Below are 26,768 nucleotides of genomic sequence, written 5' to 3' on the forward strand. Positions count from 1 at the left end.
AATTATTATTATTATTATTATTATTATTATATATATATATATATATATATATTCTTTTTATTAAAGCTGCAAAATTATCACAAGAATGTTACTCAGAGTTTCACGTTCTCATTCGTTGGACAGTTGTTGTAAATACTGAATTAAAATCGTGATTTTAATTTTTAATTCAGTATCTACTACAACTCTCCGACGAACGGAACGTGAAACTCTGAGTAACAATCCTGTGATAATTTTGCAGCTTTAATAAAAAATATATTACTCTACCTTTGGTATTCGAGTACTATTTTCTCCAGCTTGCTTTGCACTTATGTGCTCAGCTTTGCGTGTGAGAGTGTGTAATACTTGCATGTATGTGTACATACATACACACACAAACACAAGATAACACACACACACACATAATGTGTTTCTTTCAGTGTCCATCTACCAAAGTCAACTCACAAAGCTTTTGTCACACTGGGACACTGGTAAAAGACATTTACCCATAGTGCCACACACCTGATACTGAACCTGAAACCATGTGGTTGCGAAGAAAACTTCTTTCAACAGAGCCACAGCCACGCCCACAAGCGTATTACTGAAAATAAACAAAGCACTACACACCTACAGCAAAATAATAAAGTACATTCTAGAATTGATTTTCTGATAGGTGCAACGAAGTTGCAGTTTTTCCACGTATTTTTATGAGAAGTTATCAAAAACTCTCATATGCACAATCACCCGAGATGTAAAAAAAAATGTATTTATAGATACCTGTTGACAATTTTTGACTTTGACACAAAATTCTCGAAACACTTCAAGAAATTCTGCCAAATTAAATGTTCTCTCATTTTCACAGAAGTGTCTTGCAACATACCGCGAACATTTATCCAGACGTTCAATAGATTTTTCCACTTCTTCTAAGTCACATTCAGCATCCTGCCAAACAGAAACAAAAGACATAAATATAACATTATTACACCTAACTAATTAATATATTATGAGGGCATGTGTTAATGAAACATTTTTCATAAATTTCAGATTACCAGTATATATATATATATATATATATATATATAGGTTATGAGAGATAATGGTATCAGTGAGACCCAAAGGTGTCAGGTAATGCTGAATAAGTGCTATGGATAGTCCATAGCTAAGTTCCAGATTCGGTGATTATGCGAATAAGGGGTCCAACGTTGGTCATATATCAATGTGTGTATATAAAAATTTTTGTCCGTAATGAGATAAAAAAAACAAGGCTGTGTAGATTATAGAACATTTATAAATAGGTCTTACAGCTGTTTCTAGGATATTTATTATATCCCTTCATTGGAGATCTCTATTTCGTATCTTATCTAAATTAACTATTGCTTAACCATCTTCTCCCACCGTCTCTGATGAAAGGATATAATAAATATCCTAGAGACAGCTGTAATACCTATTTATAAATGTTCTAAAATCTACACAGCCTTTGTTTTTTTTATCTCATTACGGAAAAATTATGTATATATATATATATATATATATATATATATATATATATATATATATCGTTACTATTATGCAAAACGTTCCATCTCCAGAAAGCGAAAAAATAATTTCATCATTCCATTGCAAAACTGTTGTACTACACTTTGACAATTTTTGACAAATTGGCATCTGAATCAGCTGGAGATGCGATAGTTTGACCAAAATAACCGGCTATTGCAAGCAAACATAAATAGGGAAAAAAACGCATTTGGCCAAATTTAAACATACGACAGTTTAACATAATAGCAGCGATATATATATATATATATATATATATATATATATATATATAATTTACAAGATAAGAGATTTCTATCGGTTTGTTTCGAGACGCATAAATTATAATGGTTATCGACAATTTTTGGTTTCAGCATATTTGGCATTAGAATTTTTCTTCTGCCCTTATCTTGTAAATTATGTATAAATTTTACCTTTAAAGGCATTTTTTGATATGCTGGCCATTGATATTTTTTTTTCCCGAAAAAAATTTTACCCTATATTAATTATATATATATATATATATATATATATATATATATATATATATATATATATATATATATATATATATATATAAGCATACCTCAGTTCGCTAGCTTTAAGTGTAAATAATCATCAACACAGGTTAGTTAGTGGAATGTCATGCCCAATCAATGTTAAACTTCTGATGGCCAATAGTCAGTGTTCTTAATTCCACGGATTAGGATGCTCGACAAACATCGTAGGTGTGTACAATGCAATGAAGTTTGTATATATGTATTATGTATAAGGTCTAAGATGTGAAACATGTAAGGGAGATAACTCTGATCTCATAATATACTTTTGGTGAATCTTGATATTCATAATCAACGTCACTATATTTCCTTCCAGCTCTCTCTCTCTCTCACTGTATATATGTATGTGCGTGTGTGTGTGTGTGTGTGTCGTGCTGTTGCCACATAAAAAGCACCCAGTCTACACTGTAAAGTGGTTGGTGTTAGGAAGCACATCCAGCCCATAAAAACCATGCCAAAACAGACAGTGTAGCCTGGTGCACTCCTCTGACTTGTCACCTCTGTGAAACTGTTCAACACATGCCAGTATGGAAGACAGACGTTAAATAATGATGATGGTGATGTATATATACACACACACACACACACACTGATCATTTGTAAGTTTTGTCAGTTGATAGAATAAGATTCACTGAAAATGTCTAATAAGACTGAAACATGTCAGATACTTTCTGTAGTTGGCTTTAAAGACCAGATCCAATCTCATCTGTATCAACTTCCTTTTCCCAAAATTTCAATTATCTGATATTATAAGATTTCAGAATGGATTAAAGGATCTATACATAATGATATCTACACATAATGATATCTATCTGTAATGTTAGCCTTCAATTAACTGAACAGTATTGTCTAGCTTACTCATATCTTTGTATTATCTGGACTGGCTCCTGTGCAGGTGGCCTGTAAAAAACACCACTTGAGCATGGCCATTGCCATTGCCACTGGACTGACTCCTGTGCGATAGCACATAAAAAAACACCAGTTGAGTGTGACCTTGCCAGTAACGCCTGACTGACCCTCATGCCAGTGGCACGTAAAAGCACCTACTGCACTCTCGGAGTGGTTGGCATTAGGAAGGGCATCCAGCTGTAGAAACTCTGCCAGATCAGATTGGAGCCTGGTGCAGCCATTTGGTTCACCAGTCCTCAGTCAAATCGTCCAACCTATGCTAGTATGGAAAGCAGACATTAAACGATGATGATGATGAATACTCATGTGTTTATTTATATGGATAAGATGATTGAGAGAATGAATGAGAATATAAATATTACACTACAGAGCATTTGTCTAGTGACCTAAGCTGTTATAAAGATTTTGTGTAACCAATGATCATTCTGGCTACATTTTTCAGTTCTCTGGTTATTTTTTATGTTATATGTATTATGTTTGAGGAAGCAGCTTCAAGTGGAAAAATAACATGATTACTTTTATACTTTAAGCTGCTATCTTACAAATCTTCTGAATCATTTATCAATACATAACCTTGTTAACCATCAAGCAATACATGGTACCTTCTGAAAAATCATCTCCATATTAAGTAATGCAAGATGTTGCAAAGATTTCAACATACAGATTAATATCAGGAATTCCTTAATCTTAACTTGTTTGACCTTTTCCACTCACCTCCACAAAGTCTTCAAACTGCTGTGATATTTCAGCTTCAGCTTTATTGAGCTGATTTCGGACACGTATCACATTATTCTTTAACTGTTTAAATTCTGACTTGATATTTTCTAAATTGAATCTAAAACAAAATGAAATAGTTTACTGAATCAAATTTGTCTTCTTCATAGCAAGAATAAGAATGGCAGTTTCATTAAAATACTTTTTTTTTTAATATTATTTTGAATTTCATAACCATTAACATTTTCTGTTAAAGTTTTTATGGTTGAGTCACTGGTTCACTATATTTATGATGACGAGAGACAAGGGAGTCTATTTGCAATTTAGATGGAACAAATACTATACAAGGAGTTGTTAGACATTTGTGACTCTGACTGCCCATTAATTTAGTTCTTACTCTCCTACAGTACCTTGGAAATTGTGTGAAGTAGGGGTCAGTCATAGATTTGATTAGCTGCAACACTGAAGGCACTCTGGGAGCCTCTTCATTGTCACTCAACCTGATAGATATAGCAGCTGAATTTTTCCCCAAATCACACCCTGCCATCTTCAAAATATAGAATAGTACATTGAACATTTTGACATGAACAAAAATCACATTCGTCACACTGGGAAAACATATATTGATTAGTAATCACATTGGATACCACCAAATGGAACTTTTATGCTACAGAAGATTGAGATAGGCAGAAGATGAAAATCAAGCAAACTTGGAAAATAACTGACCTAGGTCAAACGGGTGCTGGTAATGAATGAACATAGACTAAGCATAGCAAAAATTAATTTGTCAATCATAATTTAGTATTATTTTGTGGGTTGATTAACATTAGTTTTTGTTTACTTACCTAGTAGACTTTTGTAGTGGTTCTAAGAGATCATCAACAAATCTCAAAGTAGTTTTGTCCTCCTTTTCACATTCTTCAACGATATAATGCAGCAGAGAAATGCGAGCCACATTAGACCGTGTCATAACCAATTTGTTCAATGAACTAATACGGAAACCAACTGCATTACCGGAAGTTGTCCCCTATGAAAACCAAAACCAAACAAACCCTTTAGTTGCAGTTATAAGATTAGTTTCTGATTAAGGCACAAGACCAGCAATTTTAAGAGGAGGGGCAAATTAATAGCATCAAGTATCCAGTACTTGACTGGTATTTATTTTTAGCAACTAAGAAAGGATGAAACACAAAGTCGACCTTGGCAGAAGTTGAGTTTAGATAATGTAAAGAGCCATAACAAATACTGCAAAACATGTTTTCCAATGCACAAACGATTCTGTCTGTTCACCATCTTTGTTGCAGTTATAAGATTAAAATGAGCAAACTCTATCTTTGCAAAATTTACTTTTGCATAAAGAAAGATTATTATATATAACATATAGTTGTTACATGAGAAATGTGTTGTTCAAAGAACAGTGCATTTATTATCATCGGTGTAGCAAATAACACTCGAGTTTGACATGCTGGTGCAGTTGTGGACTCAGTGGACAAGGTTGTTTGGTGCTGTTGATATCTGAGCAGGAGGACAGAGATTTGGGTCTCTGGTCCTCCCTGTCCTGCTCTGCATTTGCAAGACTTGGACCCTGACCAGGGCCCTTAGGAGCCACCTGAACTCCTTTGGTACCACAACACTTCGCAGGATTATAGGATTACTGGGGTTTTTCATATCCAACCAACAGTTATACTCAGAGACTGGGATGCATCATGTTATTACTTATGATTTGGGAGCATCAGCTCAGAATGTTTGGTCTTATTGCTCGATTTTCTGTGTTGCACCCTATGTATTATGTTCTCTTCATTGAAGATCTGGCTGGGGTGATGGTTTGTGTTAGTTGACCACATGCCATAAGGTCACTGCAGATGAGAAAGTACCTTGCAGAGATGGGGTCTGACTGGAACACTGCTTGGAAGGCTGCTTGGGATAAACTGAACAAATACTGATAAAGGGTGGAAGCAGTGATGCACACATCCCCATACCTGGCCTAACAAATATGACCATCATATTGATAGTTATCGATTCCAGCTTTGCATTGATTAAAAAGACCTTTGATCAAAACTATTTCAGCCATGGTTATTCAGTTTTGTTTCTTTGTTTTTAGTTTGTTTGTTTTTATATTCAGAGCTACTTTGTCCAGTGTGTCCTTCCTATTTATCTCTTTCGTGATTATTTGTGCTGGCACAGCTGTGTGATCAAGGAGCTTGCCTTGCAACCATATGGGTTTTGAATTCAGTCCCACTACATGGCACTTTGAGCAAGTGTCTTCTACTATAACCCTGAACTTCACCTGTAGAATTAAACATAAAAACAACATAGTTGTGATGTTAATTTAATCCATGTCCACAGGAGTGGCTGTGTGGTAAGTAGCTTGCTTCCCAACCACATGGTTCCAGGTTCAGTCCCACTGCCTGGCATCTTGGGCAAGTGTCTTCTACTATAGCCTCAGGCCAACCAAAGCCTTGTGAGTGGATTTGGTAGACAGAAACTGAAATAATCCTGTCGTATATACGTATATATATATATATATATATATATATATATATATGTATGTGTGTGTATATGTTTGTGTATCTGTGTTTGTCCCCCCAACATCGCTTGACAACTGATGCTGGTGTGTTTACATCTCCGTAACTTAGCGGTTCAGTAAAAGAGACCAACAGAATAAGTACTAGGCTTACAAAGAATAAGTCCTTGGGATCGATGTGCTTGACTAAAGGCAGTGCTCCAGCATGACAGCAGTCAAATGACTGAAACAAGTAAAAGAGTAAAAGAGAGATTTCTACTTTGTGTAGGTAGTCTAAAATAGGTTAGAGATTTCACTGTTATTTCTAGCATCTCAAGTGTCAACATAGTATGTCCCTAGTTACAAGCATAACAATACTTTGAATTAATGGAAAATTAAAATCAAACATCAACAACAACAATACCTTGTTAAGAAAATTCCCAGCCTGGAGGACATAACGAAGAAATTTCTTCAATGCGACATTATTTGTAAGTTTTGTACAAATCTGAAGAAGCAGCTGAATATTTGGACGTATCAAAGCTAATTGAGAACTGAAATCACCAACCAAAAGCATAGCTTCAAGGCGACACCGAAAATCAGGAAGCTGTATCAAAAGTTGGAAGAATTTCTCGGCATTTCCAAGTTTGTCGACATTACCATCAAAATTTGAAATTAAATCAATCTGGAAGAGACAAGAATCGATTAAATTAGAATAATCAAACCAAAATGTAATACAGAAAAAGTTTTAGTTGAATTATATTTGTAGTATCTGAAGATTAAATAAAGAATTTGATAAAGAAAGAATTTTTTTAATATAAAGTATAATAACAGTGGACTAATGATTCTAGAGAATGGTGCTTACTAATAGATCTCTTAGCTTTCTGTTGTGTTTTTTGGACAAGTCAGGAATATATATTTTGAATGCATGAGAAGAGTGCCACAGACTTGCCAAAGAAGGCAGTTTTCTTTACTGAAAATGTTGTGACATATTACAATGGACTCTGATCATAATTCCTTTTCAAATATAATGTTACACACTTATCCTGTCACCAACCCTTATCTGTTTTCCAAGCAAGGTAATATTTCCCCCATTGCCACTCTAGTTATAATAAATCCTCACCTCATCCGGTTGTGGGAGCAACTTAATTAAACCTTTCAACTTCTCCACACCAAAGGTCCTAGAGTCAGCTTTTCTAATTAGATCCACAATTTCTTTGTTACTGCGACGAAATTGCTTCAGGAAAATATTCAAGTTCATACTCTTTTTGGGATCAATTAGGGTTATCTGTAAAAACATTAAATCAAAACATTATAATGAATGACAAAAAAAAATGAATGTGGTAAAAGCTAGTCTGGCTTTGATATGTAGGAAGATGTAGGTTTTTTTTTTCTTTTAATGGTTTCCATTTACCATTTTCTGTATGCTCTAAGTGTTTTATTACTTTGATGTGACCATCTCTTACTGTTTAATGTTTCTTATATTTTTATTGCCCACAAGGGGTCAATCATAGAGGAGACAAACAAGGACAGACAAAAGGATTAAGTTGATTACATCGACCCTAGTACATAACTGGTACTTAATTTATCAACCCCGAAAGGATGAAAGGCAAAGTCGACCTCAGCGGAATTTGAACTCAGACGAAACAACAGACAAAATACCTTTTTCTTTACTACCCACAAGGGGCTAAACACAGAGAGGACAATCAAGGACAGACAAACGGATTAAGTTGATTATATCGACCTCAGTGTGTTAATGGTACTTAATTTATCGACCCCGAAAGGATGAAAGGCAAAGTTGACCTTGGCAGAATTTGAATTCAGAACGTAAAGGCAGACGAAATATGGCTACGCATTTCGCCATTTGTGCTAACGTTTCTGCCAGCTCACCACCTTACACTTTTGATGTTTCTGTCTACTTTTTCTGAAAAATTTCACTATAATTTTCAAATGTCTTTTCATTTTTTCAATTATTATGATGATATTTGAGATTTTTCTTTGTTTCTTTGAGTTGAGTCCAAGCCTCATCCAGAGATCTCAAGAGACAGCAAGTTATAAGTTCAAGTGAGCATTATGACCAAGATGGTTCAAAAGCCATTCATTCTGCCAACTTCAACTTATAACTTGTAATCTCTTGAGGTCTCTCTGGGTGAGACTTGGACTCAACTTGTATAAACACAGAGCAAAATCCAAGCATAATTATAAATATTCTTTTCTACTCTAGGAACAAGACCCGAAATTTGGGGGGAGGGGGCCAGTCAATTAGATCAACACCCCAGTATGCAACTGGTACTTAATTTATCAAACCCAAAAGGATGAAAGGCAAAGTCAACCTCAGCAGAATTTGAACTCAGAACATAAAGACAGACGAAATACTGCTAAGCATTTCGCCTGGCATGCTAACATTTCTGCTAGCTCACCACCTTCATAATTATAAATATTGAAAACAAGAAGAGAGATTTGGAAATCATAGTAAGATTTTTCAGTAATTGTTGATGGAAACATTAAAAGTGTAAGAAATGGTCACAGAAAACAAAAATATTTTTAAAAGCGTCTAAAATATACAGAAAATAGTAGATGGAGGACATTTAAAAAAATAAACTGATTGTTAATTGTAATGAGAATATTTAATGGCTTTCAAGAGTTTTTCAGTCCTCCTATTCCAAGAATTCATTGATCCTTCTGTGTTTTTTAGCGCTATGCATCTATACATGATGCCTTCTTAAGACAAATACCACTGTATTCTTTTAATCTTTTATTTGTTTCAGTCATTTGACTGAGGCCATACCAGAGCACTGCCTTTGGTTGAACAATCTGACTCCAAGACTTATTCTTTATAAGCTTAGTATTTATTCTATTGGTTTCTTTTGCTGAATCGCTAAGTTACGGGGATGTAAACACACCAACATCGGTTGTAAGCGATGGTGGGAGGACAGACACAGACACACAAACATATGCATACATACACACACACACACATATATATACTATGGGCTTCTTTCAGTTTCCATCTACCAAATTCACTCACAAAACTTTGGTCAGCCTGAGACTACAGTAGAAGACACTTGCCTAAGATGCCATGTGGTGGGACTGAACTCGAAACCATGTGGTTGAGAAGCAAGCTTCTTACCACACAGCCACACCTGTTAAGTAAGGTATACAGATTGCTTTTCAGTAAATACTGTTTTATACTCTTTTACTTGTTTCAGTCATGTGGTTGTGGCCATGCTGGAGCACCACCTTTAGTTGAGCAAGTCGACCCCAGGACTTATTCTTTGTAAGCCTAGTACTTATTCTATCGGTCTCTTTTGCTGAACCGCTAAGTTACGGGGACATAAACACACCAGTATCAGTTGTCAAGCAATGTTGGAGGTACAAACACAGACACACAAACATATACACACACATAGATATATATATACATATATACAACAGGCTTCTTTCAGTTTCTGTCTACCAAATCCACTCACAAGGCTTTGGTCGGCCTGAGGCTATAGTAGAAGACACTTGCCCAAGATGTCAGGCTGTGGGACTGAACCCGGAACCATGTGGTTCGTAAGCAAGCCACACAGCCACTCCTGTGCCTATAAATGTTTACATTTAGAAAAATTCCAACCCTGTTCTAGGATTTAAAAAAAACATACACAAATGTAAATCTATAATATAATATTTACCTCTGATGTGACACTGCTGCGAATAGGACTTTTCTCCTTTTGTTGAGCCTGGGATCCTTCCTTTTGAGCAAATAACTCTTGTAAATACTGATATTTCATGTTCACAGGGTCATTCAGTCTTAAAACATCATTCCATACACTGGTGTCTGTAAAGAATAAAGAAAATTTATCATAGCAGAAAGAAATGACAACACACCAGTTCTCATTGTCTTTCTCTCGCTCTCACACACATTTTCCTGTTATCTCCCTCCCTCCCTCCCTCTCTCTAAATATTTCTCAGTCTGAAAGGGTTATCATCTTTCCTATTAGCATTACCTTGCATAAATATGTTATATTTTTGCTACAGAGTCACAAGATATTCTTTATATATGAATATCTTACTGTTATTAATCATTTTCTAGATTATTCTCCATGCACATTTGTTTCTTTCATTATATCATTTTTCCTGTTCCCTTCACAACTCATTTTACCTACTGCTTGATCTAGGGTTCTCATATTTTCTTGTTATTGTATACTAATACAAGGCATAGAACCTTTTGCTCTAAAAGCAGTACTCAAGTATGGGCTTCAGCTGTGATATAATAATAATGAAATTATCATGCATAGTGCTCAGGTGCACTACAACTCATCAAAGGTGCACAGTACATAGAATTATGTACAAAAGTCAGGAAAGTGAACAGTGTATGAGTCATGATGTTACAACACACTAAAGAAATGAAAATCAAGATAGTGTTAATGATACAATAAAAGTGAACAAAACCTTAATAACACAATGATGATGATGACTAGTTCTTCTGACCAGAGCAATCTAGAACAGATCACAATGCCATTATCTGAACAGCTATTGACTCCATAAGGAAGACTCCTTGCAGTCACTTGACCTTGTAGAAATAGCAGCTATATCTCTCTCAAATGTATTAGAAGAGAATGTTGCATTAGTTTCAAATCTTGACGCAAGGCCAGAAATTTGGGATTGAGCAGTTAAGTTGGTTACATCGACCCCAGTACTCAACTGGTACATATTTTATCGACCCTGGAAGGGTGAAATGCAAAGTCGACTTCAGCAGGATTTGAACTCAGAGTGTAAAGTTGGACCAAATGCTGCTAAGCATTTTGCCTGGTGAGCTAATGATTCTGCCAGCTTGCTGCCTTTGAAAAGAAAGACATTTGAAAAGCGAAAAGATAGAAGAGAGAGAGAAAAAACACGTCCACTCTCTTAAACGTCCGTGCAGGAAAAGAATGATGATTATTTATTATCTATTAAATGTTTTACAGGATACATTTCAGTTATAAAATAAAGTGTTTACCTGAAATATTTGTTGGTATAACTTTATTCCAAGAAAATGGTCGCAGTTTACAATCTGGTTCAGGAATTGCTATTTCAGGGAAAATTTGCTGTGGAGAATGAAGGATAGCTTGTCCAGGGTTAAAGCCACCGGGTGCCGGTGGTGGTGGTGGTGGTGGGGGTGGTGACATTGGAGGAGCAGCTACTGAAATTTTGATATCTGGCCTGACAAGGGCGTTTTGCAAATTTGCAATTCCTATTTTCAGACCTGGTGGTGGAGGCGGTGGTGGTGGCGCTGTAGGTGGTGGTGGGGGTATTGCTGGTGAACCCATTCCTCTCATTGGTGGTGGTGGGGGTACTGATGATGATGGTGGTAGTGGTGGTGGTGGTGGTGGGGGTACAGATGATGATGGTGGTAGTGGTGGTGGTGGAGGTACTGATGATGATGGTGGTAGTGGTGGTGGTGGTGGAGGTACTGATGATGATGGTGGTAGTGGTGGTGGTGGGGGTATTACTGAAGTTGTCAGTCTCAGTGACGGTGGTAATGGCGGTGGTGGCGGCGGCGGTGGTGGCGGCATGACTGGTCTGTCTTTACTCCCTTTTGTCAGAGTCGACGGTAAAGGGGTTTGAGATGGAGATTTATTTGGATCTGTAATCAGTGGAGATTTCTGTTCGGTGTTTTCACTGATTTGGTTGTCTCCCGCCCGATTTGTGGAGTTGTCACTAAATTCAGTTTGTACACCTTTTTCCTCTGAATGTGTTGTCATTGCAGATATCAATGATGAAGCAGTTGTCACTACGGAAATTGAACTGGAACGACGACTCGAGCAGAAACTGCTGGAGCTAGAACCCTCAGATGATATAAACCGTACTTCTCTTTCCAACATATTCCAAATGTTTTCACTAGAAAAAATAGAAAGAAAATAAGAGATATGAAAAAATCTGCAGATATTTTTCTTTTAAAAATGTTTATCAGGCATGGCTGTGTGGTTAACAAGCTCTCTTTGCAACCATGTAGTTTGGGGTTCTGTCCCACTGTACTGCTCCTTGAGCAAGTATCTTCTTCTATAGCCCTGGACCAACCAGGGTTATAGAAGTGTGTGTTTTGGTAGACAAAAACTGTATGGAAGGCGAGCTGGCAGAAACGTTTGCACGCCGGGCGAAATGCTTAGCGGTATTTCGTCTGCCGTTACGTTCTGAGTTCAAATTCCGCTGAGGTCGACTTTGCCTTTCATCCTTTCGGGGTCCATAAATTAAGTACCAGTTACGCACTGGGGTCGATGTAATCGACTTAATCCTTTTGTCTGTCTTTGTTTGTCCCCTCTATGTTTAGCCCCTTGTAGGCAACAAAGAAATATAAAAACTGTATGGAAGGCTGCATGTGTGTGTGTATTCATACCTTTGTGACATACTTGCATTTATTTGAAATAAACTCTGGAGAATGGAAACAAAAGCAGCAGATAATGGTGTTTCTCGAACCTAAAAAGAATTAAAATATATGTAAGTGTTAGCTGTACTTGTCAAAATGTAAACCAGACATCATATAATTTTCAAATGTAGATATTGAAGAACATTTCTTGAAATTTATTTATTCTAGCTATAACAGTGACTTGCTTGAAAAACAATCAGTAAATCTGTCTTGGCAATTTTTCTGACAATAGTTACAGTATCTTCAAGCAAACAATATATTTAGCATCATGAAAAATATTAAATGCAATAAAGAAATCATTCCTTATTGTTAAAAAATAAACATTTAACTGTTTTGGTATCAGCAAGCCCCAGACTGAATAAGGACATATTTACAAAGTCAGAAAACAGCACAGCTCCCATGACTTTCGGAAACATTTTTTCACACTAAGAGTTTCTGAAGTATGGAAAAAACTGCCGGCATCAGTTGTTAGTTGTCGGAGCACTGCATCCTTCAAAACTTCCATGCTTTCTGAGATTCGCCAACACTACACCTGATTTTCTCCCCTCCATACACATGCAAGCATGTATCTGACTCATACACTGTTCACTTTCCAGACATTTGTACATTACTGCATATACTTTATACGCACTTTCTGACAAGTTGTGGTGCACCTGAGCACTGTATAAAGTGATCGAGTTAAGCTAAAACCTTCCATCAAAATTTCATGTTAATTTACGTATGAAACACCAGCTAAATAATGACAATATTAGTTACTAAATTCTTTATTAATTTCTAAAATAATTGAAAGAAGCAGTGCATTTCAACAGAAATTTGTTAACGAAAGATTAAGATAACTTTTTTTTCATTTTTCTTTTAGTTGCAGTATAAACATTTTGAAAAACAAAAATATTCCGAGGTTTTTTCGATTGCCAAAGTGATCTTCTAAGAGCCAAATACACAGTAAAATCGTAAGAATATACTTAATACAAATATATTATTCACAAAAACCGTTAGATTCACTTCAACATTTAAATTTAATTTGTCAAAATATTTTCCTCGTTTTGAAACTGTGACCTGCTCACTGACAAAATTCCGTGCTGCATCTGAGAAAGCAACAGTTAGTTCATGATATATATATATCTATGTATGTACGCATGTTTGTACGCAGATACATACGTATGTACGTACATACACACACACATCATGAACAAACTATTACTTTCTCAGATGCAGCACGGAATTTTACCAGTGAACAGATCGCAGTTTCAAAACGAGGAAAATATTTTGACAAATTAAATTTAAATGTTGAAGTGAATCTAACGGTTTTTGTAGTTTTAAATGGCTTATAAACACCTTCCACGCTGCAATTGTTTTTTGTTTCAGCACACGATCTCAGATCAGGTCACTTGTTATGCAAGTACATCTCTGTAAAATATATTACTCGTTTTATAACACTACACCTGATTTTCTCCCCCCCATACACACACAAGCATGTATCTGACTCATACGTTGTTCGCTTTCCAGACATTTTTACATTACTGCATGTACTTTATATGCACTTTCTGACAAGTTGTGGTGCACCTGAGCACTGTATTCAATAATTTCATTATTATTATTTTTATTATTATTATTATTATTATTATTATATAGTAATATGGATTACAGACGTGAGATCAGACTATGGTAGAGGCCCTTTAATATTTTAATTCGCATCTTCTAAAGGGTCGAACAGTTTCTTTTCAGGTCTTTTTTTTTTTTTTTTTTCTAGATCTCGGTTACTGTTCCAAAACATTTATTAAAGAGTTTCACAAACTGTTATAGGTTTAAATATTATTTGCAGCTAAACCATCTAAACTTTCGGTGTAGGGGACGTAAGAACTATGATAAGGCTTTGATTATCTCCCTTTAATTTTCATTTTTGCTCTATTGATGGACAAAATGTTTGTTTACAGCAACAGGTTAGATCAGGTGTGAGGGGCATGCACCGTTGCAGCACGTCGCTGCATTTACCAATGCATCCGACCAATGATAACCTATAATCCAAACTGCGACAGATTATTGCTACTAACATTTTAAAAACAACCCACTTGGCTATTAGCGTGCTAATTACCTAAACTCTCTAAATCTAACAAGAGAACTCGCAATATAGTAATTACCCGGTTAAAAATAGCTGTGAACAGTTCTTGTGGGTTATTGACGTTGACATTTCCATCTTTCGTTTCCTCCAGGGCTTCTTGGTCAGCAGACATCTCATCCTTGAAAACATCCCATTGTATTTGAAAGTCAGGGTTGTCGATATTCTCACACACCGCGGCTATCGTTTCTTCTATATTCAATGCTTAAATAGATATTCAGTAAACTGATTTACATCATCTTGAAAGAAGAATCTTAAGAAGCAAAATAAAACAATGAAAACCCTGCAGAAACCAATATTCTCGATTATAATATTATGAAACAAGGAGTCTAGATCATTGATTAAATTCTTTGCAGAGTGTGGTTGTATGCCACTAAGTTCTATGTTCAATGAAGCTTGACTTTCATTACTCCAAGAATTACTATATGTTATAATTCTTTTTATTTGCCTTGAGTTCTAGGAGTAATATAAGACCAATTATTCATTTTCCATGGTGTATAACTGACTGAGATCATAACATTCTCCTTGGATGGAATGCTGATCCATTGGGGAGATAAACTGATAAGATGAACTCTGGTACATGACTGGTACTTTATTTTATTGACGCTAGTGGGATGAAAGGCAAAGATGACCCCAGCAGGATTTGAAACCAAAATATAAAAACTTGCAAGAAATACTGCTAAGAATTTTGCCTGATGTGCTAATGATCCTGCCAGCTCACCACCTTATATATATATTGCTATAAATACCAGTAACTACTGACTTTGATTCTCTCGTCTAATATCACTCTCTTACAAAAGTTAGCAAGAAACATTTATTAAGAAGTTAAGCTTGATTTCCTAACTCTTTTCCTTGTATATTTGAATTTCAAAAAGGATACAAAAACAGCCACTAGTTCTGTGTAAATTAAACCTGCTCTCATGTATCAGTAGGAAATAGAAATACCTCTGGTTTTATGCATTATACAATGATGGCCAAAAATAAAAGAAGGCCCAAAAAGTTAGTTCTGAGAAACTGGTCCTTGAGAATTACTACAAAAACCAAACCTTGTAAATTTCCAAGAATATATCAATATACAATGATATAGGTCCCTCCCACATTACCAGGAACAAAAACATATACACACACATACACATTAATGTTAGATATCACTTAATAGTCTTTTATGTTTGATCATGGTTAATCTTCTGTGATGCAAATGTGCAAAAGTATCTAAATATTCTGTATGTAGTTGAATTTCAGTAACATTTGTTCTAATTTCTGGCTAGAATTTAACTTTATTACTTGAAGTAATTTATAATAAATTTGTTGCAAAAGATTGGTAGGCGTGGTGTTTACCACATAGTCATTAATTTAATGATAAAAAAAGATTCTCTTGATCTTAATAAAAGCCTTTAGTAAGGTTCATGACAATACTGGCCAATGAGAATATTATTTTTGGTGGTAGATACATAGTTCTCATGGCATTTGTAGTTTAATGATAGCAACCATTAATAAGTTGACATTATTTTCTGTTCTCTAAAAGTAGCAAACTGGCAGAATCATTAGCATGCTGGATGAACTAGCGGTATTTCGTCTGTCTTCAGGTTCTGAGTTCAAATGCCACCGGGGTCAATAAATTAAGTACCAGCTATGCACTGGGGTCGATGTAATCGACTCATCCCCTCCACAAAAATTTTGGACCTTGTGCCTAGAGTAGAGAAGATTATTTTCTGTACTCAAGGTGGCCTGTTGGCAGAATTGTTAGCATGCTGGGCGAAATGCTTAACAGTATTTTGTCTGTCTTCATGTTCTGAGTTCAAATGCTGCTGGGGTCAACATTGCCTTTCATCCTTTCAGGGTCGATAAATTAAGTACCAGTTACATACTGGGGTTGATGTAATCGACTCATCCCCTCCCTAAACATTTCAGGCTTTGTAGAAAGTATTATTCTTCGTACTCTAAAAGTAGCAAGCTGGCAGAATCATTAGCACACCAAACAAAATGCTTAGTGGTATATAGTCTGTCTTCACATTCTAAGTTCAAATTCTGCCAAGGTCAACTTTGCTTTTCATCTTTTCAGGGTCAATAAAATAGGTACCAGTTGTGTACTGGGGTTGATGTAATCAACTACCCCTTCCCTTAAATTTCAGGCCTTGTGCCTATAGTAAAAAAGGATTATTTTCTGTACTCTAAAAGTAGTAAACTAGCAGAATCCTTCAGATTAAATGTTTCATTGCATTTCTTCCAACTCATTATGTTCTGAGCTCAAATTCCACCAAGATCAGCTTTACCTTATATCCTTTTGTGGGTGTCGATAAAATAAATACCAGCTGAGAACTGGGGTGTCAATGTAATTGACTAGCTCCCTTCCCCAAACTTTCAAGCCTTCTACCTATAATAGAAAAAATCATTACCAATACTCTCAATTCAAAATTGTGAAGTTATCCTGCGAATAACTTCAGAAATCGGTATTAGCAATGTTGGAAAATTTTTGATTTTTAGTGATCTTAGAGACAACAGATTTACCAAAAATGAGAAAGCACCAGACATCAGTGTTTAGTTTTGTCTTATATTTATAAGTTAAAATCCTGCAAATCGGATTATAATTTTTCTTCTTTGGGAAACGAAAATGGGTGAAAAATATATCCCAAGCTGTATTAGAATAATTTCAACTAACTGATCACTCTGCTCTTAATGTGGCCTTGTGTATCATCATCATGTCCACTTTTCCATACTTTTTAAATAATGGGAGAAGCCAAATCCCTTCACCATAGTGGCACATCTTCTTATTACCCTCTGCTATAAACTTTTTGTCATGTACCAGAGAAAATCAATTTTAAGAAATTGAAAAATTTCCCAGCAGCATCTTCAGCTTAAAGAACTTACAGTTAAATGTGAGTCACAATACTTAATGTGAAGGGCTAAAATAAATGTTTAACCATCTAAAATTATACCCATAGTAAGAAGAAAAATCATTAGTGTCAATGAAAATTACTCTGAAAAACAGCAAAGGAGAGAACTTTGTAGCTTGTCCAATATTAATCAAATAAAAAGTCATTTTTCAAAAATAATTTTATCAAATAGCTTATAATAAATTTTATAAAATTTCTATAATATGCAGGGTTTCTTCATGTTATACAGATATTCTTACTGTTTCAAAAACTCAGGGTTTTTTTAGTATTGTTGTTTAGCTGCTGGGTCAGACATGATCAAACACACTTATGTATTCAAGCCAGCTATGATCATCCTGTTTTTTTCCTACGTAGAATGCATCCAGGGCCACATTATACAATAAATCATTCAAGTGGATATGATTTGATGGTTTTGACTGTTATTTCTAGGAAGTAAAGTGACCATGTAATGGATCCATACTAGCTCAAATAGAAATTGTTTATAATACAGGTGAGCTTCCAGTAACTTTGTTGAAGAATGTTGGAAAATATGAATAAAACCAAAAGCATATTCAGATGCTATTTATAACAAAAGAATTGTTGTAGAGGAGGAGAATAATGAAAAACAAATAGAAATAACCTAAAATGAAAAAAAATAAATAAATATACAGTTTGTATTTTCATTAAAACTGAAAAGCAAGCAAAACACACACACACACAATAAATTCCTTACCAATAAATTCATTCCGAATTCTCATTCTATCCAGGATGTTCTCGTTGGCAAAAATTATGGAATTAACAAGTGCCATAATGCTAACTTGATATGTTGCCAAATCTGCATGACGTAGTTCATTTAATATCAGACTAAATCGATATTGTAATTTCTGCCAGGTCTGTAAAAGTAAAGAAGTGTCAAATTAGAAAAAAGAAAAAGTGTTTTCCGTCTGGAATTTTCAAAGCTAATTATTATACAACCATAATCATTATTACAAAATAGTTTGATTGAGAGGGACATTGCATAATAGCAATATATGCTGACACAACTTTCTCATTCTTTATTTTATTTTCATTATATCTATATCATTAGAGAGAGAAAGAGGAGAGAAGGTATGTGTGTGTATATATATATATATATATAGGGAGAGTTTACGAAAAAGACAAAAGACGAAGACAGGTGGTGTACAAAACAAACAGATGTATTAGTATAACGCTCAGGAATAGAAAAAGTCTTTTACGTTTCGAGCCTATGCTCTTCTACAGAAAAAGACGCAGAAAAAAACAAGGAGAGAAAAAATATATATATACAAGGTGGGGCATAACGACCTCCCGCGTTTGGAAGAGACATCGTGTGTGGAATTAAGTAGAAGTAGAGAAGCAGGATAGGTTTCATTTGGAAGGCTAAGATCTGCCATTTTTATATTCATCATCCATTGGTTAAAAAATTTATTTCTTTTTAGAACCTATCATGAATTGGGCCAGTAAACATTGTGGCTTTGTTGTTCAAGTGTATTACAAAAATGGCCGATCTGTAATAGCGATGCAGTGAGTGTCCTGTAGACAATTTGCACTCGGTTGAAATGCCAGAGCAGGAAACGATTTTGCTTAGGATTTCTAACCTTCGTGCAACTGGATCCACATTGAAAAGAAAATTTCGTGGCAGACCTAGGATTGTTAGAACTCCAGAAAATGTGGCATCAGTGACAGCATCTGTTCAGGAATCCCTGAAGCATTCTGCTCATAAACATAGCATAGCATTAGAAATATCTAACTGAAGTTTGAGGAGGATTCTGCATGCTGCTTTGAAACTGCATCCGTATAAAATGATGTTAGTTCAAGAATTAATGGTGACAGATCATAACAATCGTAAAGCCCTATGTGCAGATACTCTTGCAGAAGTTCCCACGGCAGCTGCTCTGAGTACCGTTGAGGTTCACTTCCAAATCAATGGAAACATAAACAAGCAGAATTTTCGGTACTGAACTGAACATAATCCTCATGAACTCCACAAAAGACCGTTTCATTTTCCTCGTGTAACTGTTTGGTGTGAAGTCACTGATTTTAGAGTCATCAGCCCATACTTTTTTAAAGAAGGTGTTGAAACAGTAACGGTTACCTCTGGCCAGTACATTGAAATGTTGGAGAACTTTTTGAATCCTAAACTGGACGGGTTGGATACCGAACATCTATTGTTTCAACAGGATGTATCCATGGCTCACACAGTACGACGTTCGGCTGGAGTGTTGAGAGAAATGAGAGACGTGAGGTGGCATCCTCGAACTCTTGAGGATTTGAAAGAAAGGATTCATGAGAAAATCAAAGCAATACCACCTGGGATGAAACAGTGGGTCATGGAGAACTTCTGGGAACGACTGCATCAATATATTGTCAACAACGGTCGCCATTTGCCTAATATAGTTTTTAAAACCCAGTAAGATAAAAGTTTCAGAAACATAATAAATTTTTTCCTGGATACTTGTGTTCTCTCTTTATCTTCATTCACAATGTGGGAGATCTTTATGACCCGCCCTGTATATAGTTTGCTGGCCATCAGCTGGAGATCACAACATTTGCAGCATCTAGCAAAATCGTTCTGATCACTAGTTGACACTTTCTTTCCCTCCAGCAGTAACAAGTAATATTATGCTACAGGGAATGATTAGATTATTTTGATGAACACAGTAGCATACTTTTTCATTTTTTACCTGTGAAGCCTCCACACCAAATCTGCTGCAGTTGTCCTCTTTGCCTTATTGACTGTATCTCATCCAATGCTTCAGCTTGTATTTCTCTAAATTTCTGACTGTTTAATGAATCTTTAAGCTTCTATGTATTTCTTTTCCAAACTTGTTTGCATCTCTGAGTCCTCCTAGCTTTAAGTTTGAGTTGTACATTCCTAAACAGAGGACTTCATATACACAAGCCTCTGCCTATACCTGTTTCTGTATGACTTGTGTGTCCACCAGATTCATAGGTGATTAGGTAGCTGAAGGATAGTTTCCTATTAGCATGGCAGATCAGCAAGCCATTTGCATCACAGAAATCCAGCAGTCCTGTTTCTACAACTAAAACCATAAAATCAATGCACACTATAAAATCTACTGTCATCACCAACCATGACACCAAAGTCATTGTCTTTCATCAGCGGCATAATCTGCAATGAGGACTCATAGAAACGATCCTTTTGTCCATCTACCAATCCAGCGAGTGGAGCATATGCAGATGTCACTGTGACATCATCTAAGACTAGTCTTAGCTTAACAATCCAATCACATACCCTGACAACTTCAATCACCTAATCAATCTATTACTCTGTCAAAAGCATAGCTACACTGCTCACACCATACTATTCTCCGCCCAGAAGAATTTCTATCTACATTTCTTTCCCATGCGCAGTCTGAGGCTCCCCTCCATTGTACCTCTTGTATATAGCACACATGAATTGGACCAGTGAACATTGTAGCTTTGTTGTTCAAGTGTATTACAAAATACCTCCATTCTAACATTCCTCCATTCTAACAATTTCATCAGACCTACGTTTCATTGTGCCAATATTAAGCGTGGCGGTTCTAAGATTGTGGAGTTGGAAAGAGTGATAGGATACTTGGGAGATTGTTTCCAGCATCTGTAGGTACTTGCTTGAAGGTTATGCGTCCTTGCACTTGTCTGAAAACTGGTATATTTTTCTCAATGAATTACAATTTTCCTCAAGCAAACAAAGCCTTCAGAGACAAGCATCTGCAATCAGATCGAGAAGAGGAAGGGGGATTTTTAGCCACCAAGCGGCCTCTAGTAATAGTGAGAGCATTATGAACGCCTTAATTGCATGTGTATGTATGTGTGTGTGTGAGACCATAAAAGCACATTTTACTGGATTACATGTTGCTAGTAGCACGGGTTTGTGACCAGACACATATTCAATGCATATATATGAGTAGTAATATACACACGTACACAAGTTACGGTTAGCAAAGACGTCACCCTTTTCAAGACTAGCCAGGCTCATGGGCCCGGTTTTCCGATTTCTGTGGCGTATGTGTTCACCCCAGCTGGACCGGACGCCAGTCCATCGCAGCGTTACTCAACAAACAGGAAGAAAGAGTGAGAGAAAGTTGGGCGAAATAGTACAACAGGGGTCGCCACCACCTACTGCGAAGCCTCGTGGAGCTTTTAGGTGTTTTCGCCCAATAAACACACAACACCCAGTCTGGGAATCGAAACCGCGAGTCTGCTGCCCTAACCACTGGGCCATTGCGCCTCCACAAATGATGAAAGGTAAAGTCGACCTCGGCGGAATTTGAACTCAGAACGTAGCGGCAAACGAAATACCAATTTCTTTACTGCCCACATGGGGCTAAACACAGAGGGGACAAACAAGGACAGACAAACGGATTAAGTCGATAACATCGACCCCACTGCGTAACTGGTACTTAATTTATCGACCCCGAAAGGATGAAAGGCAAAGTCGACCTCGGCGGAATTTGAACTCAGAACGTAGCGACAGACGAAATATCGCTAAGCATTTCGCCCGGCCTGCTAACGTTTCTGCCAGCTCAGCGCCTTTCGGTTAGCAAAGAGATGTGAATTAATTTGGATGTCGGAAAAAGTTGGTTCACAAGACGAGCAAAGTCGCATGCCCACACGTGCTTTAAGAGAAACAACTATGAAACAATAACATTTTCAGTCATATAAAAAGAAAATCGACAGGTCAAATACGAAGAAGTAGGGAAGATAGATGGAAGGTAAAAAGAAAAAAAAACGAAAATATCTTGGCTTCGATTGAAATTTTTTTCTTCTTAATGTCTGGCTTGAGTGTAGAACGTAAACATGGTGACTTATACATCTTACTTCTAGAAAAATTCGATTGGAGAATAGTGAAAGTTAATACGAAAATTATTAAATTAACAATTCTGAAAGAAATAAAGGAAAAGGAGAAAAAATACGGAAGGAAAAGAAAACTTAAAACACACACACATATCTTCATATATGTAAATATATCTACATATATGTAAAGAAATATATAAAATACACACACATACTTATATATGAATATGTATATTCCTTGTTTTACATTCATTTTTTTTTTATGCTAGCGTAAGTTGAACTGTTAATCATTTGAGGTGTTATTTTACAGTCGGATGCACTTCCTGTCGCCAATCTTTCCTGTATTACATGCGCGCGCACACACACACATACATACACAGACCTTGTGTAATTTTGATTAAACTAACCAAGTTCAGTAAAGACAAGTATACTGTACATGCAGAATGTATATTTTTTAATTCGAAATGTTATTAGAAGTTCGGTATGTAAAAATCTTGCTTTGACCAGAAATATAGCTTTTAACTCGTCTTATACATTCTAATATATTTCAGTCGTGTGAGAAAACGGTGAGATGAAACTCAAAGTAAAACGTTTTGAGTAAAAGAATATACACTCTGCATATACAATGTATTTTGTCCTTTATTGAACTGGGTGGTTTCATTAAGAATTACATCATGTGTGTGCGTGCACGCATATATGCGTGCGCACACTTGGTATTTTACCGTTTCCTTTTCTTTTTTATTTTCAGCCGTCTCTTCTCAATTTCCTTTATTTTTCTTTGAATTATTAATTTATTGATTTACATGATGTCTAACTTTTCTTTTCTTCACTCGAATTTTTCTGATATTTTCTTTCTTATTTTCTCCCGCCAACCCCATTTTTCTCTCTCCATATTTCCTTATTTTATAACAAATTGTCGATTTTTTTCTTTTTAATTTGGCCGAAAATGTAACTGTTTCAATTTTATTTAGCGACTCCAAAAAGATGAAAGGTAAATTTCACCTAAGTGAAATTTGAACTTTGAGCACAATAAGTTGAGACGATTACCACAAAGCAATCTATCCAGCGCTCTAACGAGTATGCTAATTGGCCATCTAGACACACACCGATACACTAAAGTATATACAATTGAGGTTGTTCCTTCTCAAGTACAATTGAAGCCAACTAATGAATAATAACTCGAGTAAAGTAAAACTTCAACTTCAAATGACTAAAATAACTCGGATGAAATGGATCGTACTTTACTTTAACTTTCTACCATATAAACTGTACTTTATTCGAAAGGACTTTAACCCCACATCTCAGGGCCAAATATTCTACTTGTTCTATACTCAAGCAGGTCAGATCTGGCCTCTTGCACCTGCGTTACAATATCATTCTAAAAAAATAAACAATAACATCTTTGAAATCTCGAAGCTACACGATAATTCATAATTGATTCAGAACAATGTGAATAAAGAAGTATAACATTTGACAGAATAATCTGAATGCTAAATGGTTAAACCATTTATGGAATACGAAATATTTCTCAAGTAATTTAAAGCTTCTATGCTGTGAACTGCGATGTGATGTGATGTACCGTGACGTGGCGTGATGTGATGTGACATATGATATGATATGATATGATATATTATATTATACAGTAACAACTCGCCATATCGCGATTCACTTATCGCACTCTCAGTACATTGCAGATTTTTCTGGCTAGTATATGTAAATTTACATCGCAGACTCCTCGTATATCGCGTGTTTCTATGGCCGATAGGTATTTATATTTTAGATTTTAATTATTTCTACGGTAAGATTTTCACTACTAAAAATTCATTAAAAAAATACAGTAAAGTGCTGCACTGTATAACACATTAAATAAAATATATGAAAAGAAAATAAGTAGTGTACCGCAAATGAGTAAACAAAGAATCGCACATACTGTATGGAAAACGAAACTCGGGAGGCGAGCGTGTGATGTTGTTTTGCATTTGTGTGTAAAATTGTGAATTTACAAGCCCTACGATGTCGTCCAAACGTTCAGCACCTTCTAAGGTTTCTGGCAGTGAACCCACGCGCCAGAAGAAGATGCTTACAATAACAGAGAAGGTGAGACTCCTCGGCATAAGGAAGAGAGAAGGCATGCGGATGCCGTTACTGCATCAATGAATCTACAATGAAATGTTGCCTAAGTGAGAAGAATCATATCCTATGCAAGATATATCTCATTTACTTGCCACTGAAAATTAAGCACCATCGCAAAATAGTCTCTAGGACTTTAAAGTTATAGATTTAGAAAGTATAAGTGAAGTAATGAAAATACAACACTACATAGATGTTAACATCATCGTTGTCGTCTTAACGTTCACTATTCTATGGCTTGCATTTGTAGAATATTGGAAATGAATGACATTCGTTTACAACAATCACGCAAGGTTTTGATTGGCCCAAAACTATACTAGAAGACAGTTGACCTTGCCCAAGGTACCCTGTTGTGGAACCGAATCCAAAACCATGTGGTTGGGAATCAGATTTCTTAGCCATACAGCCACACCTGTGCCTTTAGCGACACGTGCGCCTATATTTTTTGAGAAATAGTATTTTGGATAGTACAGACTATATCTCTTATTAATCCACTATAATGTGCTATAGCACTCATTAAGATATTTGTAAAACAGTTTGTAGTTCATCAATTTACATTCTAAGCCCTTCGAGGAGTAATATGATTGTTGTTGTTAACTATTGCACGACATGACAAACGGAAAAATATTAATCATTCCAATTGTCAGATTGCAATGTAATTATAAAACTGTCTATACAGCAAATTAATTTTCATTAGACAACAATAAATCATAGGACATAAAAACTATATGTTGTCTATATAATCTTTTGTTTTGTTTTTCGTTGTGCTTTTTGTTTCATTTTGCGTTTTTTGTTGTTTTGGGTTGTTTTTTTCAATGATTCCATTAAAACAATGTAAGTGAACAAAGAAACCAATATCGAACTGAATGGCACCAAGCCAATATGTAGATTTGCCTCAAGACTTACCACGTCTCGCAACTCATTTATATACTAAGTCACAATAATTAAAATGAAAGTGCTCAATAGTCCATTTCGCCAAATAATCGAAACGTTAAAAAATTTGATAATGATTAATTATTCAAAGTGAAATAAATACAAGACTTTTTTTTACCTTATATTTTTCTAAAGCATCAAGAGTGAGGAAATAACCTTCACGTGAGTACAAGCACAATGCTGACATCAGCTCAAAGATTTGCATCTTCACAATAGGGTTTCTGTTTTCCAATACTGAAAAACAAATTTTAAAATATTCTTCATTTTAGTTATCCATTTATTAATTCGTTTATTTTTATATATTTATTTTTTCAAACTAAGGTAAGTAATAGATATAATACAACATGACACAAAATTATAGGATTAAATAAAACAAAAATAACAAATTGCTAACAAGAGCTTATACTCACACGTACACGCATGCATACATACATAGACAAAAAAAAGAAATAAACAAACAGATTCGATGTCTACCTAAAACCGAATTCTTGACACAGCATGCTAACAAGCCGAGACGGTGTGCTGTCGACTGCAGTATTGTGTATAGGTAAACTTGAACTTCAGTCTAATAATAACCATATTGCTCCACATCAGTTTGTCGGCGATCTATACATGATAGAGTGAATGTATGCTTAGTGCATTGGGTGATTTGTTACAAGGTAAACAATGAAGGATTTGAAAGAATAACGTGCTTGTTTGAAACTATTTCATATTGGAAAAACGTTTTATGGAGAATTTTCTGATATTGCGATTGGCCTATGTGGAGGATTATTTTTGCCTGATACAGTGTTGCAAGTAGTATCAGCATTTCAAATAGGGAAAAACATACTCCGAAGACAATCCTGGATTCGGATGACCCTTTAAGCAGAGGGCAACAATCCAAAGTGATTCGAAAAAAATTGGTGCTTGACTGTCCTTGAAATTTCCTAAAAGATACGCATTTGTAAAAGTTCGTACCATCTGATTTTTCAAAGAAAAATTGGCGAGGCTTCGTGTTGCTATAAAATCTTTGCTTTATCTGCAGATAAAGGAGCTAAAATGGCAAACAAGTCAGCTGTTTGGTCATTTGAATGCTACTGAAAAATTTCTAGAAGATAACATAGCAGGTGACGAAACATGGACATATGGTTACGATGACGACGAAACAAAAAAAATGCATTCATCACACTAGATTGGATCATCAGTACTACGAGTAAAAGCATTTTTTAAAAAGCACGCTAGAGTCAGTCAAATACCAAGATAATGTTGATTGTCTTTGATTGATTGTGGGGGGGGGATGTTGATCTCATGACATTGTTCCACGTGATCAGACGATCAA

The 26,768-nt window shown here is 35.7% G+C and overlaps 1 protein-coding gene across 1 annotated transcript in view; it reads right to left on the minus strand.

Moving 5' to 3' along the window:
• The window catches only part of LOC115214240 (inverted formin-2-like), an 80,185-nt gene that overhangs the window by 8,761 nt on the left and 44,656 nt on the right, over positions 1 to 26,768 (minus strand). Inside the window, exons 2-12 of the mRNA XM_029783364.2 lie at positions 25,569 to 25,684; positions 18,300 to 18,459; positions 14,716 to 14,897; positions 12,548 to 12,627; positions 11,171 to 12,051; positions 9,864 to 10,009; positions 7,313 to 7,477; positions 6,617 to 6,874; positions 4,535 to 4,716; positions 3,690 to 3,810; positions 754 to 918 (exon numbers count right to left, since the gene is read on the minus strand). Coding sequence (XP_029639224.1) covers positions 754 to 918; positions 3,690 to 3,810; positions 4,535 to 4,716; positions 6,617 to 6,874; positions 7,313 to 7,477; positions 9,864 to 10,009; positions 11,171 to 12,051; positions 12,548 to 12,627; positions 14,716 to 14,897; positions 18,300 to 18,459; positions 25,569 to 25,684 — 2,456 coding nt within the window. The remainder of the gene's footprint in view (positions 1 to 753; positions 919 to 3,689; positions 3,811 to 4,534; positions 4,717 to 6,616; positions 6,875 to 7,312; positions 7,478 to 9,863; positions 10,010 to 11,170; positions 12,052 to 12,547; positions 12,628 to 14,715; positions 14,898 to 18,299; positions 18,460 to 25,568; positions 25,685 to 26,768) is intronic.

This window comes from Octopus sinensis, linkage group LG7 (genome assembly GCF_006345805.1).
Source record: "Octopus sinensis linkage group LG7, ASM634580v1, whole genome shotgun sequence".
Classification (NCBI taxonomy): Eukaryota; Metazoa; Mollusca; class Cephalopoda; order Octopoda; family Octopodidae; genus Octopus; species Octopus sinensis.